General features: G+C 42.8%; 1 protein-coding gene across 1 annotated transcript in view; it reads left to right on the forward strand.

Annotated features, from left to right (window-relative positions):
- Positions 1-17,261, forward strand: part of LOC132817590 (Krueppel-like factor 7) — a 135,069-nt gene that overhangs the window by 30,611 nt on the left and 87,197 nt on the right. Inside the window, exon 2 of the mRNA XM_060828096.1 lies at positions 15,552-16,131. Within this exon, the coding sequence (XP_060684079.1) occupies positions 15,552-16,131 (580 nt within the window). The remainder of the gene's footprint in view (positions 1-15,551; positions 16,132-17,261) is intronic.

The raw sequence follows: 17,261 nt of genomic DNA on the forward strand, positions 1-17,261 counted from the left end.
GTAAGATGAATAACACAAGTGCTTTTCAATCACTGAGAGCTTTTCCATTCATGGTTGTTAAATAAAAATGCAGTAAAAGGACTTTGTCCTGATTGAGTGCAAAGCATTATCAACAATGGTTCGTGAATGTGTTGGATTGAACATAAAGAATTGGAACAAAAGCAGCAGTTTGGTTCCAATAGATGCTGATGTGCAGACAGCACATGTCAATCGATGCAAGTTGATTAAGATTCTCACCTCAACCAGTTGGTGATGAAGTTTGACTGCATCTGAGGCTCAAATTACTTTGACCATTACTCTGATAATTTACTCCCCTCAAACTTCCAGTTTAGAAAAAGTTCTGGGTTAATTCTTCCCTTTCTTGCTGAGATCATTTCTTGCTTTAAGAGAATGTGCCTTGAATTGCTCATTAGAATATAGCAGTTGCTTTTTGTATCCTGGGTTCTGGAATATAAAAGCAGTAGGATGCCATTCAACCTCTTGAGGCTGTTCAGCTGTAATCAGATCTTAGCTAATCTGCATCTTTCTTCTATGTATCTGCCTTGATTTTGTAACCACTAAATATCCTTTACCCAACAAAAATTTGAAATTTTCAATCAAAAACTCCCAACAGCTTTCACAAGAACAGAATTCTAGATTTTCATTATTCTGTGTGAACAAGTTCTTCCTGCTATCACTCTGGCCCAGCTTTAATGGTTGAAGGAAAACAGTAGCCTACTAGTAAGGTCACTGGAGCTGTAATCCGGACAGTCAAGATAATGGTCTGGGACCATTCTAAGCCCACAATGGCAGCTGGTGGAAGAGATATAATTAATAGAACTGGAATGTATAGTTGGTCTCCTTAATGATGACCATGAAACTATAATCAAATGTTTTAAAAATCCATCACCTTCATTAATGTTGTTTAGGAAGAAAATCTGCTGTCCTTACCTGGTCCAGCCTACACGTGACTCCAAACTTACAGCAATGTGGTTGACTTTGGCTGAGCAAGCCATTCAATTCAAGGGCAAATAGGAATGGGCAACAAATGCTGACCTTGGCAGTAATGCCCACATGCTTTGAATTCACCTACCACAGTAAATATTTTTTTCTGTTTCTCGACCTACCTAAGTAAATCCTATAACCAATGCAGACACCTCAATGAGATTACCCCTTAATTTCCTATACTGAAGCCATTCAGATATGTTAAGACGTACCTCCACAGCAGATGAGACTTGAATCAAGACTCTTGCCCCACGACCACTGCTCTGCAACATACTATATTCATCTGAGATGTGACAGCTGGAATTGAATGCTATTTTTCTAAAGTGTCACTGTCTGATAGCCCCATTTGGTGAATGTCAATTGACCATCTCTGGGTGGATGATAAGCACACGGATTGCTGTACTTGATACTCCTCCCTCCAGGAGAACATACAAGTATGGCCAAAAGTGGTAAGTGGAATAGGAAATGATGGAAATGTGTGAAGTTTGCCACAAACTAATGGATGCACAGATTATCAGAACACTGGGGTGAAAGGTTGTGCCTTTTGTGTGTTTTTATTAATTCTCAAATTTGGGAAGTGGCTGGTGTTGCAAATGCCAAATCCTTTCTTTTGGACCAGTGGTTCCCAGAGCTCCTGTTGGGAAGAGGGATAAAAATTGAAGACTATGAGCTGGACTTGTGATCAGCTGTTGGTAGCCAACAGGTTGTGGGCACTGTTGGAAGCCTGAATGTGGACTGGCATTTGACCTCTGCACACCAATAGTTCGGCGATATTGGAGGGGGTCTTCACCACTTCCCAATTTGCATGTGCTTGGCATGAATTTATACTTATTTACTAATTTTACTGACCTTGCGGTGTATCTCAAAATGCCTTTTAGCCAATTAAATTTTTTTGAAGTGCAGGCATCGTTGTAATGCATGTACCATGGCAGCCAATTTGCTGCATTCACAGGATGTGGGCATCATTGACCAATCTCAAATTGCACTGGAGAAATTGGTGGAGAGTTGCTTTCTTGATGATGACCAATCAGCTTTCATGATGTTGGTTGTAGAATAAGTCTTGCCAAGGACAATGGGTGACCTTTCCCACTGTTCCTTGAGGTAGTACCATGGCATCTTTTACATCTACCTAAGCGTGGTCTCCATTTAACAGCTCAGCTGAAAAATTACTGCTTGCGATTGTCTGTGCTGCATTTGCTCTGTATTGGCACTGGATTGTCAACCAACATTGTGTATCTAACTCTGTAGAATAGGACTTAATCCCCACAGCCTCCAAAAGAATAATATTAGCCTCTGAGCTATGGCCAACACAGGCCAAAGGTTCTTCATGGATAAGGAATAAGAAATGCTTCCAACATAGATTGCTCCACCTTCCTCTCATCATTGAATCATGCAAGAACAGGAGACCACTCAACCCATCATGCGTGCACCAGCCCCTCAAATCTTCCAATTGGATCGACACTCATTCCCCGTAGTCCAGTATTTAGATCTTTTTCCCACGAGAGTAGATTCGTACAAGTTACAAAGCAAGAGGCCATTCAGTCTTTTGTGTCCATGCAGGCTTTCTGCAAGAGCATTTCAATAATTCCCTTTTCCCTTCCCTGCAAACATTTCTTTTCAAGTGTTTGTTCAGCAGCTTTCTGAAAGCAATTATTAAAGCTGTTTGTCACACTCAAGTGTGGCCTGCACCTAAATCTAGGTTGTTAATGCAAATCAAACAAAGCAGTTCAAGTGTGTCCAATTTTCATTTCAAAATATACACATTTTAAGAGAAAACATCTGAAATGTTAAATATTTAGCTTCTGGAAGCCTACCAAAACCAACAGGAACATGGCATTAGAATTCGGACACATGGCCCATTTGAGCCTGCTCTGCCTTTCAACTAGATCATTGCTGATCATCTACCTCAACGCAATTTTCCTGCACTATTTCCATCTCCCCTTATCTTTAACATTTAACATTTAAAAGTCAATTACACTCTGGCTTGAACATGCTCAAAGACTGAGCTACCACATGCCTCTCAGGTCGAGAATTCTGAATATTCAGAGAGTGAAGTATTCATCATCTCAGCCCTACTCGTTATTCTGAAACTTTGTTCCAGAGACACCTTCCCCTCCGCTAGGCGAATCATCCGTTTTGCCTCCACCATGTAAAAATTTACTTCCATCTTCTGAACTCCAGAGAGTATAGACCGAGCTTCCTCAATCTTTCCACTTAAGACAATCTGGTGAACCTTTCATTGCATTGTATCTATGGCAACTATATCCTTTAGGTAAGGAGAACAAAGTTGTATGGGATACTCCAGGTGTGATATTTAGAGTTGGGAGGGAAAGGATCTGAATGTAAAATGCAATAGAGCAGTGTTGGTGCATGAAATTGAACAGCATTACGTTGAGCAGTCACAACAAAATCATAATCCAATAACATGACAAGAAATAATAATCTAATCAGGCTGTGATTTGAACTCTGGGGTTTGACCTTTGGGCTTGCAATCTTACTTGAACTAAAGTTAATCCTTATGGAAGAAGTTAATGGAATAAAAGTAGGCTGTGATTCAAGGGAGCTGCTGCCTTATTAGCGGATGTGCTGTAACGTCAGAGAAGCTGCTTCCCCAGTCTAATCCTATTAGTTGCCAACCGCTGGTGATTGATAGTGTCTGGCTTGTCTGTACAGTGTGGAAATCTAAATTTAAATGGGTCTCACGATGAATATATTCCAGCCAGAAATGTGTACAACATGATGATAAAACCAGCAAGCCTTCACTGCAGGCTGTTCTGGCTCTCATATTTTCTCTTTGTGTATTGGTCTCTTTCATGTAACGTTTACTTGGGGGACACTCGAAACAGACCAATTTGGATAGCCATCCTGTGGAAATAAGTGACAGTAATTGGGTTTGGATGCAATTTAAATACAAATTACTACAGCTCCTCCCCATTACATGCATCAATGTGTTATTTTTCTCATCTAGGGAGCAAGAGTACAATGAGTTTATGCTCATAGAAATATGGGAACAGATTCAGATAGAGCTTTTTCCACATTCCAATCAACATGGCTGATTCAGAACTTAAATCCATCTGCCTATTTGGGTAACTTATTCCTTTTAATACCTTTACAGAACAGAAGTTATCAACTCAGGTTTGAAATTTTCAATGGATCCCCCGAGCTTCAACAGTCTTTGCAGGGGGACAAAGTTCCAGACTTCCACCATTACCTGTATATGTCAAAAAGTGGTTCCTGCCATCACTCCTGAACAGGGAGGGTGAGAAGTCTCTAGGGGGAACTGGGAAAGTAATAGGATAGTACAGGTGGGTGTCAAGTGGCAAATAAGAAACTGGATACAGTCAAAGGGCAAATATGGAGGCCTGGGGGAACACATCACTGCATCAAACAGGGTACTGTTTAAACCTTTTTGAAATTTGTGGTTTTGAAACATATTTTGTCAAGATAATCTTTTTTTTTCTTGAGGACTGAGAGTCTTTGAAACTTTGGAGACTTTGCCACAAAAAGTAGTGAAGGTAGGATCATTGAGAAGGTAGATATGGATTCTTCACATGGAAGATGATTCTTGTTGGGCTAGATGTTGGGATTGATGGGATTGTGAAATTCAGTACAAACAAATCAGCTGTGATATTGAAAGGTAGAGAATGCTCTGAGTCAAATGGCCTACTACCCTTTTTTTAAATTATTCGTTCACTGGATGAGGGAGCCGCTGGCTAGGCCAGTATTTATTGCCTATTCCTAATTACCCCAGAGCAGTTAAGAGTTAACCACATTGCTGTCGGTCTGAAGACACATGTACGGCAGTCTGGGCAGTTTCCTTCTCTAAAAGACCGTAGTGAACCAGATGAATTTTTCTGACAATTGACAATGGATTCATGACCATCATTAGACTCTTAATTCCAGACTTTGTTGTTGTTGAAGTCAAATTTAAACTCTGATCACAAGAACCTGCGTCCCTGGATTAACAGTCAAGCGATAATACCACCAGGCCACCACCTCTCCATATTTCTAATTTAGAAGCAATTATGATCCTATATGCAATGAGGAAAGGAACCATGACTCTGCAACCTCAATTACTTGTCACAACATCTGAGAGACAGTGTTTGTGTGGTTAGGTTGTGAAAAGGCTGTGTTTGTGGTTAGTGGATTGTAATCTGATGACTTAGAATTCAAACTCATCATCTCAGTTTGAGAATTTGAATTCTGTTTTAAGAAAATTTTAAAAATCTACATCTATTATCTGGTTGGGGTTAAAAGTGATCATGAAGCCATGGGATTGACTTTAAAACCCAACTGACTCATTGTTTTTCAGTGAATGAAAAGTGCTATGCTTGTCTGTCCCGGGCTGGTCCAGTCCTCCTGGAACTCCAGGCTCAAAAAGAACAGCTTAGGTTGACCATGGAATGGGGCTGGTCCTACACTCAGCTCTTTGATGCATCATTGGTTGAGCCATGCTAACAGCTAGGCAGCAACATGTGTGCACTTTTCACGTAGTAATATCCTAGGTCCACTTATGTGGGATCAAACCAGATTTGATGACAACCTATGTAAGGAGATATGACAAGTGAAATTGGGGGCGTTCTGAAAAACCTTTTTGGAAGTGGAAGGAGGGAGCCAGCAAAGTTTTTAGGGAGAGATTTCCAGAACTTTGGGTTTAGGTGCTGAAGGCATGGTTGCCAATAGAGAGGTAAATGAATACAGTGATACAAGAGAGACTTTCAGTCTTGGAGGAGTGCAGAGGCCTTGGGGGGTTTTAGACTTGAGGTTACAGAGTTGAAGAACAGAAGTGTAGGAAGAGGAAGATGAACACCCTCCCCACTCCAAAAAACACACCCATTCCAAGAAGCAACAAAAGCACAGAGAAGCTCTTGTCTTTGTTGCAGCGTAATTAACAACTATTTAATTTTCTTTAGCACTGGGCTGTGGTAATAGAAGTCCCATTTCATTAGCTGCTTTGGCTGCTTCCAGGACCTGTTAGTTTTGAATGGCTTCTCTCCTAATTGCCATGTAATCTTTCTGCTGGGAAGCATTTGTGCTCACTTATATTGGGCGTCTGAGTAGGGGGCTTTACAGCTGGCTGCCTGCTGGAGAGGCAATTTGAACATTTCTCACTGTAGAGTTAAGTCAGCATCTAAATTTCTGCACTATTTTCAGTTGCAAAGCTGTTCTTAAGCTGTCAGATCAACGAACCTAGGTACTCTGTGCCTCTTTCATCCAGTCCCTTGTGTGTTCTTTCAGAGACCAGTGGATCTCTTATTCTGTTCAGTTGTAAAATTATGTGCATGCAATACTCATTCTGCTCCCACTTAATTACAGTATATAGATTGTTCATCATTGACCTGATACAGGAGCAGAAAATAAACTGAGTGGATTTGAGCTCCTCTAGGTAAGATCAAGAAGGATCAGCTTTTGTGACTGGCTCACATTTCCTCTGATTTTCATCAGTGTTACTTTAACATTTTGCAATCAACTTAAGCAGGACAGATCAGTGTTTTCATGTGGACCTTGCATTTTAGGAAAGTGGATTTGGTTGTGTAAACCTTCAGTACTCAAGTGTTGGCAGAGGCAATAAAGCTTGAAGGCAGATATGTAATTCAGACGTGTGCTAGTTACATTTGGGAACATAGCATAATGATCATGTTACTGGACAAATGATTTAGACATAAGATTTAAACTATCACTACAGATGAGAGAATTTAAATTCAATTAATGGACAAATCTGTATTAAAAAGCCAGTTTCAGTAATGATTCATTCTGAACTCACCAGATTTTTGCACATATCAATTTAGTTCACTAATGTCCTTTAGGGATGGAAATCTATCGCTTTTATCCAGTCTGGTTGACACACTAGTTCATATCCACAGCAATGAGTTTGAGTGTTAAATGTCCTAGCAAGTCACTCAGTATTATCACATGGAAAAGCTCAAAAATAAAGCTTGATCAGGCATGAGAAGCAAAAACTGCATTCTGTCCAGTTGATCCTGCAAACTCCTCCTATTAGCATCTATGGCCTTGCGTCAAAAACTGCACTGTGGAGTAGTCAAGTAACATAGTCGTAGTCACTAAATCCTCCTGTACAATCACTATCATTCATATCCCACCCCTAGTGTGTTCTGTCTCACCCTGGACAGTTCCATCTGAGATGGAAATGCAGCAGTATAAAGTCAAGATGATGTCCTGGAATCATCAACGTTGTCTCTGTACCCCATGAAGTATTGTGGCGTCAAGGAAACCACCTATTACTTACTATCTAGCTCCATCCGGCTAATGAATCCATATTCTTCCATCTTGAACACCATTTAGAAGAAGCATTGAATGTGGGAAGGGCACAGTACACCTGGGAATGGGGAATTTCAATGTTCATCACCAAGACTGGGTTGGCAGCACCATGACTAACTGAACAGAAGGATGTAGCTACTATTTTGGACTTGTGGCAGGTGGAGGGAACCAACAAGGGAAAGCTATGTAATCTTACTCTCTCAACTCTACTTTGTAGCAGTAAGCCTGTCCTTGTGGAAACAAAGGCTTATCTTCACATCAATATCGTCCAATATGTTTGGCATTATCACTGTGCTAAATGGAATAGATTTTGAAGAGATTTAGCAGCTGAAAACAAAACATCCATGAGGCACTATGGGCTGTCAGCAGAATTGGAGTCAACCACTGTCTGTAGCCTCATGGCTTGCATTTCCATTATCATCAAGAAAGTTATAATCCTTGTTTTAATGAAGAGTACAGGAGGACAGGCCAGGAGCTGCCTCTGGCTTACCTAAAAATGAAGCGTTGACTTGGTGAACCTAAAACACAGGATTACTTAGATGCCAGACAGCAGAAGCTGCATGCAATTGACAGGACTAAGTGATCGCAAAACTACTAGATCATATCTAAGCTCTGCAGTCCTTCGCATCGAATGGTGATGGATAATTTAAACAACTCACTGGAGGAGGCTCCACAAATATCCCATCCTGAATGATGGCAGAACCTGGTACATCATTGGTCAGAAATGCTGAATAGATGGTCCATCTCTGCTTCTCCAGCATTATACATAGCTGCATTCATCTAATTAAATTCACTTCACTATGAAGAAATGGGGAGATGGTGAAGTGGTCACTGACTAGTAATCTAGAGGCCAAGCTAATACTCTGGGGACAAGATTCAAATCCCACCACAGGAACTGGTTGAATCTAAGTTCAATTAATCAATTTAGAATTGAAAGTCATAGCTTTGTGGTCACCATCAGCTACTGTCACAACCCATCTGAGTCCTTTTTGGAGGAATCTCATAGGTGAGAACCTTGCGTGTTCTGGTCTATCTAATTCCAGATACCCAGTGGCTAACTTTTGGCCCTGAAAATTCAGTTTTTTTTAAGCTATTTAGTTTGAGGACAATTGTGATGGGAAATAAGCATTAGCTTTGTGGGCGACACTTTTATCTCCTGAAGGAATTTTTAAAAATCTGGCTGTAGGTGCTGGATACTGCAAAGGCTGTGGACCCTAACAGCATTTTGGCAGTACTACTGAAGAAATCTGCTCCAGAGCTCACTGTGTGCTTTCAGCCAATTTGTTCCAGTACAACTACAACACTGGTATCTTCCTGATAGTTGGGCAATTTCCACACTATGTCCCGCACACAAAAAGCAAGACATATCCGACAAACCCATTTCCATATCAGTTGTCTTTTGATCATCAGGAAGTTTGTCAACAATGTTGTCAAATGGAATTTACTCAACAAATACTTTTTGGCACTCAACTGGGTTCTGCACAAGCCATGCTGCTCCAAACCACATTATAATCATGGTCTAAACATGAACTTGAGGTGAGGCAAGAGTGATTACCTTGATGACAAGAAGTCCTATTAAAACTGAAGTAAATGGGAATCAAAATCTCCACGATTGGGGTTGTACCTTGCACAGAAAATGATGGCTGTGGTTGGCAGAGGTCAATTACCTCCATACCAAGACATTATTGCAGGAGTTCCTCAGGATAGTGTCCTAGGACCGATCATCAGCTGATCCATCAATTACCTTCCCTCCTTCATAAGGTCAGAAGTGGGGATATTCACTGACGATAGCACGATATTCAGTACCTTTTGCAACCCAACTACTGAAGCAGCCCATGTTCAATGCAGCAAGCCCTGGACACGTCCATAATTGAGCTAATAGATGTCAGGTAATATTGGTGCTGTATAAGTGCCAAGTGATGACTCTCTTCATCAAGAGAGCATCTAACCATCTGCTGATACTCAATGGCACTTCCACTGCTAAGTCCCGATCATCAACATCCTGGGAGTTACCATTTACCAGAAACTGAATGAAATCAGCCACGTAATTATTGCGGCTACAAGTGCAGGTCAAAGGTTCACAGTAACTCATCTTTTGGCTCACCAGTGCCTGACCAACATCCACAAAGCATCGACTCTCCAGATGCCTGGATGAATGCCGCTTCAACAATGCTCAAGGGGCCCATTCAGGACAAAGCACTCTGCATGCCATTCACCACCTTCAACATTCATCCTCTCCACATTGACTGTGGCAGCACTATGTAGCAATAAAAGATGCACCCCAGTAACTCTTAAGTCTCCTTCAACAGCAGCATTCAAAGCCACAACCTCTACCATCTAGAAGGACAAAGACAACATACAAATAGGAACACCATAACCTGTAGGTTCCCCTCCAACCCCTACATTTTCCTGACATGGAAATGTACCACCATTCCTTCACTGTCACTGTCAAAATCCTGGACTTCTTTTCCTAACAACACTGTGTGTTTACCTACACCATATGGACCGCAGTGGCTCAAAAAGGCAGCTCACCACTCTTGAAGGTCAAGTAGGTATAGATAACAAATGTTAGTCTCGCCAGTGATACTCCTGAACAAATAAAGGTTAGGCTGGGAGAGTCAGAACATGCTCTTCTTTAAAGAGAGACACATTGCAGTAGTTAGCTCATTAGCAGCTTGTAATGGAGCCTTATGTCCTTCAGAAAAAATGTCCAATGTAGTTCATGCGACTGCACCTTCAAGGAATGGTACATACAAGGGGCAGTGGATAGAGCTTTTGTTTCTGAATTAGAAGGGTGAATTCAAGTCCCACTCCAAAGACTTGAACTTAAGTACAGTACTGCAATGTCAGTCTTGAATCAAAGGGTGTGCTGATAAAGTGCAGTTTTTTGGATGAAATGTTAAACTACTTGCATGATTCATATGAATTTGAAAATAGGGTAAGCAAGTTCAAATCTGACTAGTACTCTGACCATCACTTATTTCTCACTTAAACTGGCAAGAAATGATTAATTAGTTATTTATCTCAGCTGCTGTCTGAGGAACCTTGCTTTACATAAATTAGAGATAACAGCGATCTCCACAAGTTTCCGTGATACGCACTTGTAGCCAGGCCACTGGCAGAATTCTTTGCTCTTCAGGTAATGCTGTGCAATCTTTTACGTCTACCTAAATTGCCTTTATAATTCGTTAGTTTCGCACCACTCAACACCCAACACCATGCCAGATGAGAGTTTGATTTTTAACTTGTCCTTTTACCAGGCAACGAGACTGTTTTCAATACAAAAAGGTCAGTAGCGAGTAGCTAGTGTCTAAAGCAGTAGGTTTCTTACGAGCCCCAAATAATGCATCCTGGTTATTTAATTTCAGAGGAGTTTGTTGGGAATCAGAAGGCTGTAGCTTTCATTAATTTTTCTTATCTTTGACCTTTTCCCCCTTCATTTTCCAGGAAATAGTATTATATTTTTATGTCCAAGTGAATGTGGAGTTGCTTCAGTGAGGTACCATTTGGTGAACTGCCTATGTTTATAGGGCTTTGCTGGTGGCATAGGTCATGGAATTCATGTCACTTGTTCTGATGTGTAGTCCGTGCCAGTGTGTGGACACCAGTGGTATTATTAACCACCAACAGTTGCCAAACACGTATGGTGATTAATTGAGCATTTTTTTTTCGGCTTTCAATCCGACAAAGTGCAAGTTTCTTCAGGAACCCTAGGTTTTAAGCTCTATTTCATCCACGTTTATACAGACATCCTTTTTTGACTATTCCTGTCACCTACTTCAGTGAGATTTGCTGCATGTGCTGTGAGTGAATGTCTTGTGGTTCAGTGTAGCATCCTTTCCTTTGCTCCAGAAGCTCTGATCTCAAGTTCCATGGTAGACTTAAAGCATTTGTGACCTGGGTCAAAAGGTTGGTAATAAGCTTGCTCATCCTTTCAATACTTGCTGACTAATTTCCCAAAGGGGAAAAAGTATGTGTGAAGAAATAGGACAAATGCATTATTGGGAATGTGGGTGAGAAGTTAAAGTTTGGAAATAAATATGTGTAGGGATATCCTAAAGTGCTTTACTGCCAATCCCATAGGTTGAACTCCAATAAGTGATTATTTAATGCATGTTTTTGTTGCATAAATGTTAGCAAACATAGAATAGGATGAAAAAAATTCTAATTGAGAAGGCAGATCAATCCTCAGCGACTCATGTGAAAGAGTATTTCTGAACATGCGGAGCTCCCCAGACCTGAACTAAAACGTTAGCTTAGGTTATGTGCTCAACTGCTGGAGTGGGAATTGAAGCCATAAACTTTTGACTGAGGTGGTGCACGCCCTGCTGAGTTACCACTGAAATGGTGTTGCACTTTCTTTTTCATTCATTCTCTGTGATTGAGATTCATGACCCTACTCTAGTTTTATCCTTGGAAAGGTGGCGGTGGTTTTACTTCCATGAACCAATCATCTAATAATGAAGCTCTTTCATTGCTTTAGGGAGAATTTCTGGATTTTTACATAGTGACTATGTGGAGGCATTGATGCATGTTCAAATCAAGGTAATCTGTGACTTGAAGGGGAACGTGGAGGTAACAGATTTCCTATGCATTAACTGCCCTGGCCAGTCTAGGTGGCGTAGTGCTGGTGATGAAGCCTCTACCCTTGCTGCAGTGCATCCTGTAGGTAAAACTAAGTGTCTATCCAGCTAGTTGTGTACTGGTGGTATAACGTGTGTAAATATTGTCCAAATTCTGACTTGTAAAAAATGAGGTCTGCAGATGCTGGAGATCACAGCTGCAAATGTGTTGCTGGTCAAAGCACAGCAGGCCAGGCAGCATCTCGGGAATAGAGAATTCGACGTTTCGAGCATAAGCCCTTCATCAGGAATAAGAGAGAGAGCCAAGCAGGCTAAGATAAAAGGTAGGGAGGAGGGGTGATGGAGGTGGGATAGGTGGAAGGAGGTCAAGGTGAGGGTGATAGGCCGGAGTGGGGTGGGGGCGGAGAGGTCAGGAAGAGGATTGCAGGTTAGGAGGGCGGCGCTGAGTTGAGGGAACTGACTGAGACAAGGTGGGGGGAGGGGAAATGAGGAAACTGGAGAAATCTGAATTCATACCTTGTGGTTGGAGGGTTCCCAGGCGGAAGATGAGGCGCTCCTCCTCCAGCCGTCGTGTTGTTGTGGACGCTTCAGAGACAGGCCACTTACTTGCGGAACGCTTCAGAGACAGGCCGCTGACTTGCGGAACGCTTCAGAGAACACCTCCGGGCCGCCCGAACCAACCAACCCAATCACCCCGTGGCTCAACACTTTAACTCTCCCTCCCACTCCACCGAGGACATGCAGGTCCTTGGACTCCTCCACCGGCAGAACACAACAACACGACGGCTGGAGGAGGAGCGCCTCATCTTCCGCCTGGGAACCCTCCAACCACAAGGTATGAATTCAGATTTCTCCAGTTTCCTCATTTCCCCTCCCCCCACCTTGTCTCAGTCGGTTCCCTCAACTCAGCGCCGCCCTCCTAACCTGCAATCCTCTTCCTGACCTCTCCGCCCCCACCCCACTCCGGCCTATTACCCTCACCTTGACCTCCTTCCACCTATCCCACCTCCATCGCCCCTCCCCCTAGTCCCTCCTCCCTACTTTTTATCTTAGCCTGCTTGGCTCTCTCTCTTATTCCTGATGAAGGGCTTATGCTCGAAACGTCGAATTCTCTATTCCTGAGATGCTGCCTGGCCTGCTGTGCTTTGACCAGCAACACATTTGCAGCAAATTCTGACTTGAGCAGTAAATGGAACTCTAGCACAATCCTTGTGGCACATCCAGTGTTAACTGCTCCAACTTAAAGTGTACTAACAAGGACCATTTATTGTGTCTATCAATCTATTATTACTGATATCAGATGGCTTAGAATTGACTTGAACTCAAACTTCAGGATTGGCTGCAGAAGTCCTGATTTAGAGTTACCATCTGAAATAGAGGCAGATTACAGTTTTTTAAAATCTGTGCCATGTTGTTCTTGGGAGGCCCACTTTTCCATTTGCTGATAAACAGGGACAGCCAGCATGTTTCAAGCACATGCTATGTGACAAACGTTACACTGAACAATTCACTAGTATCATGATTCAGAATTACTGGGATGGAGTTTAGAAAAGCGAGAATAAAGGAATTTGTTTGCTGTTCTATGGCAAACTGATTTTAAAAAGAAATGTAACCTCAGCCTTGCACTCTCTCTATCTGCTTCATTAACTGCAATCCTTGGAGTTTGTTCCTGCTCCTAAAAGAAACAAGAACAAGAAAGTGTAGTTTCAAAGTGATCCACAAAAGAAGCAAAGGTGAAGTGAGGGAAAACTTTTTTTTTCCTCTGAGTAGTTAAGTTATGGAATGCGCTACCTGGAAGTATGGTGGAGGCAGGTTTGGTTGAGATATTCAAGAGGGCATTAGATTGCTTTTATCCAAATAATACGTGCAAGGGTATGGGTGAACAAGCAAGAAATTGAGCATCATTATTTAGTACCAATGTGCAGGCAGCATGTTGGTCTGAATTGCCGCCTCCTGTGCTGTAACAGTTGTGATTTTGTGACCTCTGCACTCCTCTAACTCTAGCATTTTATGTACAGAATGTATATTGCAAATGAAAAAATGGTCAATATGTTCTATTGACATATGCACAATTACGCCTGTAACATTATACCAGCATAACTTTAAATCTTAAAACTCATTTCAGGGTCTGGGAAAACACGGCAACAATTCTAAATAGTCTAACTTTATACGAGTTCCCAGCTTCAATGAACAGGAAGTTGATTTTCTAGTGCAGTGTGATAATACCATTGAGAAGATATTTAAAGGCCCCAAAAGCACTGATTTGCAAAGAAATGTAACAATTGTTTCTGTGTTTTCCTCTATCTTACAGCTAGATTAAAATTCATGCAAGAACTTTTTCATGGGCTGGTTACTTATCTTCTGCTCTGAATGGATTTGGTGCAACAGACGGGGCTATTTTTGCCACATTCAGTCAGATGCAATTCTTAAATTTGTGGACTGAGCACTCCATCTAGCCTTCAATCTAGATCTTGAATTTTGGAATTTCCTCCCCGAGCTGCTGCACCTTGCTCTCCTTTTATAATCCTTAAACTCTACATCCTTTGAACGAGTAATCTGTCCAATTATCTCCTGTGAACCTTCCTGATGAAGGGCTTATGCCCAGAATGTGAATTCTCCTGCTTCCCCAATGCTGCCTGACTTGCTGCGTTTTTCCAGCACCACAATTTTTGACCCCACTATGTGCCTCTGTTAAAGGTGCTTTGTAAAAGCAAAATCATTGTTCTTGAACGCAACCATAGAATTGGACATTTGTCCCCATATCTATACATGACCTGTAAATCTCTGACTTGGGTATGGGTGAGAAAGTAAAAGTGGATATTAATGATACTACCTGGCTACAAACAGTTGAACAATGGTTGACTTTAGGGCTAGAAATCCAATTTTTTTTTGATGGAAGTTCTCTGCATAGTTTATTAATTTTTATAAGCCAGTCCTTGCATAGTAGTAACTTGATTATCTAGTGCTTTTAATGTAGTGATGGGGGTGGGTATAAATATCCCAAGGTATTCACAGAAGGACAAAATTAATTCAAACTTAAAGAAGACTCAACGGGAATAAGAGAGACAGGTTTGAAAGAAGCAGTTTAGGGAGGCAGTTCCAGAGCTTAAAGCTAAGTGAAGGCAGGCAGTGCAGTCATTGGTGAGTGAAGACATTGAGAAATGTTCAAGAGTGAGAGAAATGCTGAGCTCTTGAAAGAGGGAGCAAAGTCTAGTGAAGATGGGAAGGATTGAAGCACAGGAATTAAAACTTGAAATTGAAAGGAGTGCTGGACAGGGATAGGAGTGGGTCAGCCAGGTCGCGGCAGAATGGGACAATGATGCAGGGAAAGATTACTGCTTTGCATAGGTTGGACGATAGTGAGGATGGGTGGGGGGAGACAGCGACCCAGGAGAGCACTGGAAATGGTCACCTTTTGTTTGGAGGTGTGAAATGCACTGGCAGTCAAAATTGAAGCATACATTCAATGTGCCTGCAAGGTGTTCTGCTTAAGGGATAAAAGTGTACCCACATCCCACTTAGAGTGGGAATGGGTGGGGGAAGGAGATAGGGAGGTTACCAACTCCATCTGGGATCCTATCCCAGGACACTGGGCCTACCATGCAGGCCCCATGCACATGTGCTTGAGCTGGACACGATGTTTGTTTTTTGTTTTCTCTCTAACCATCCACCATCTCTCTTCTCTTCCCCACCCCCACCCCCAAGACATGCCTCGAGCTGGAGCGTTACCTTCAGACGGAGCCCAAGAAGCTGGTGGCGGAGCCCTTCCTCGAGGAGCTGGACTGGATGCTGAGCGCCTCGGCTGGAGCGGGCGTCGAAGGCGGGGAGGCGGCTCGCCCCGGGCCCGGCGGCCACCTCCCTCTCCTGGGCGAGCTGCCTTCCACCCCCACCTCGTCGCCGCCGCCACCGCCGTTGGAGGAGGAGGAGGAGGAGCTGCACCTGCAGCAGGGTCCGGGGCCGTTCGCCTTCCCGAGCGCGGCCGAAGCCCCGGCGTCCGTTAACGCCGCGCGCCTCAAAGCGGTCACGTCACTGACGCCGCCGTCGTCGCCCGAGCTCGGGCGGCACGCGGTGAAGCCCGCGAGCGGCGCGGCGGAGCTCGAGGCCAGCAAGGCCGCTCACCGGAAAGCCGGCCTCGGCCTGCTCAAGGTCATGAGTGAGAACGGACAGGGAGAGCTCGACGCCTCGGCCGACAACAAGAAGAGGGTCCACCGCTGCCTGTTCAATGGCTGTCGGAAAGTTTACACCAAGAGTTCGCACTTGAAAGCCCACCAGAGAACGCACACAGGTAAGGCCCTGTGGCAGAGGTCTTGGGGAAATGAACCACTCACTTCATCTCTTCCCCTAGTAGCCAGCAATCTGCTCTGTTTAATCTCTCTCAATATCTAGTTATCTGACAACTCATCCCACGAACCAAGTTAAAAAAAAATCACACAACACAAGGTTATAGTCCAACAGGTTGATTTGGAAGCACTAGCTTTCTGACCTGCTCCTTCACCAGGTGGTTGATGAAAGCTAGTGTTTCCAAATAAATTATTGGACTATAACCTGGTGTTGTGTGAATTTTAACTTTGTGCACCCCAGTCCAACGCCGGCATCTCCAAATAGTGAATTTTAGTGCCCCCTAACTAAGGCACGTCCCTCTTTAGGGTCATGGAGCTGTGCAGGATAAAAACGGACCCTTCAGACTAACTTGTCCATGTCACCCAGAAATTCTGAAGTAATCCATTCCCATTTGACCCATAGCCATGTGCTGGAAAAGCACAGGCAGCACCCAGAGCAGGAAAATCAACGTTTTGAGCAAAAGCCCTTCATCAGGAATCAAAATCAGGCTTTTGCCCGAAACATCAATTTTCCTGCTCCTCGGATGCTGCCTGATCTGCTGTGCTTTTCCAGCACCACTCTAATCTTCAGCATCTGGAGTATCCACTTCTGCCATATCCCTATAACCTCTTCCTGTTCCTATACCTATGCAGGTGCTTTTTAAATGTTATGATTTGGAGATGCCGGTGTTGGACTGGAGTGTACAAAGTTTAAAAATCACACAACACCACCAGGTTATCGTCCAACAGGTTTAATTGGAAGCACACTAACTTTCGGAGCGACGCTCCTTCATTAGGTGATAGTGGAGGACTCAATCCTAAAACACAGAATTTATAGCAAAAATTTACAGTGTAATGTAACTGAAATTATACATTGAAAATTACCTTGATTGTCTGTTTAGTCTTTCATCTGTTTGAATACCTGATGGTTTCACTTCTTTCATGTGTAAATCACAAGACTTTTTTTAAAAGTTGCATTCTCAGGTTAGCTGTAACAATGGGTAATAGCTAGACAATATGTTGAAGGTGTTAGCCCCGTGTTCTCTGTCTATGTCATGATTGATTCTAATCTAAAAAGTGTGATAACAACAGTTTT

This window comes from Hemiscyllium ocellatum, chromosome 7 (assembly GCF_020745735.1).
Source record: "Hemiscyllium ocellatum isolate sHemOce1 chromosome 7, sHemOce1.pat.X.cur, whole genome shotgun sequence".
Classification (NCBI taxonomy): domain Eukaryota; kingdom Metazoa; phylum Chordata; class Chondrichthyes; order Orectolobiformes; family Hemiscylliidae; genus Hemiscyllium; species Hemiscyllium ocellatum.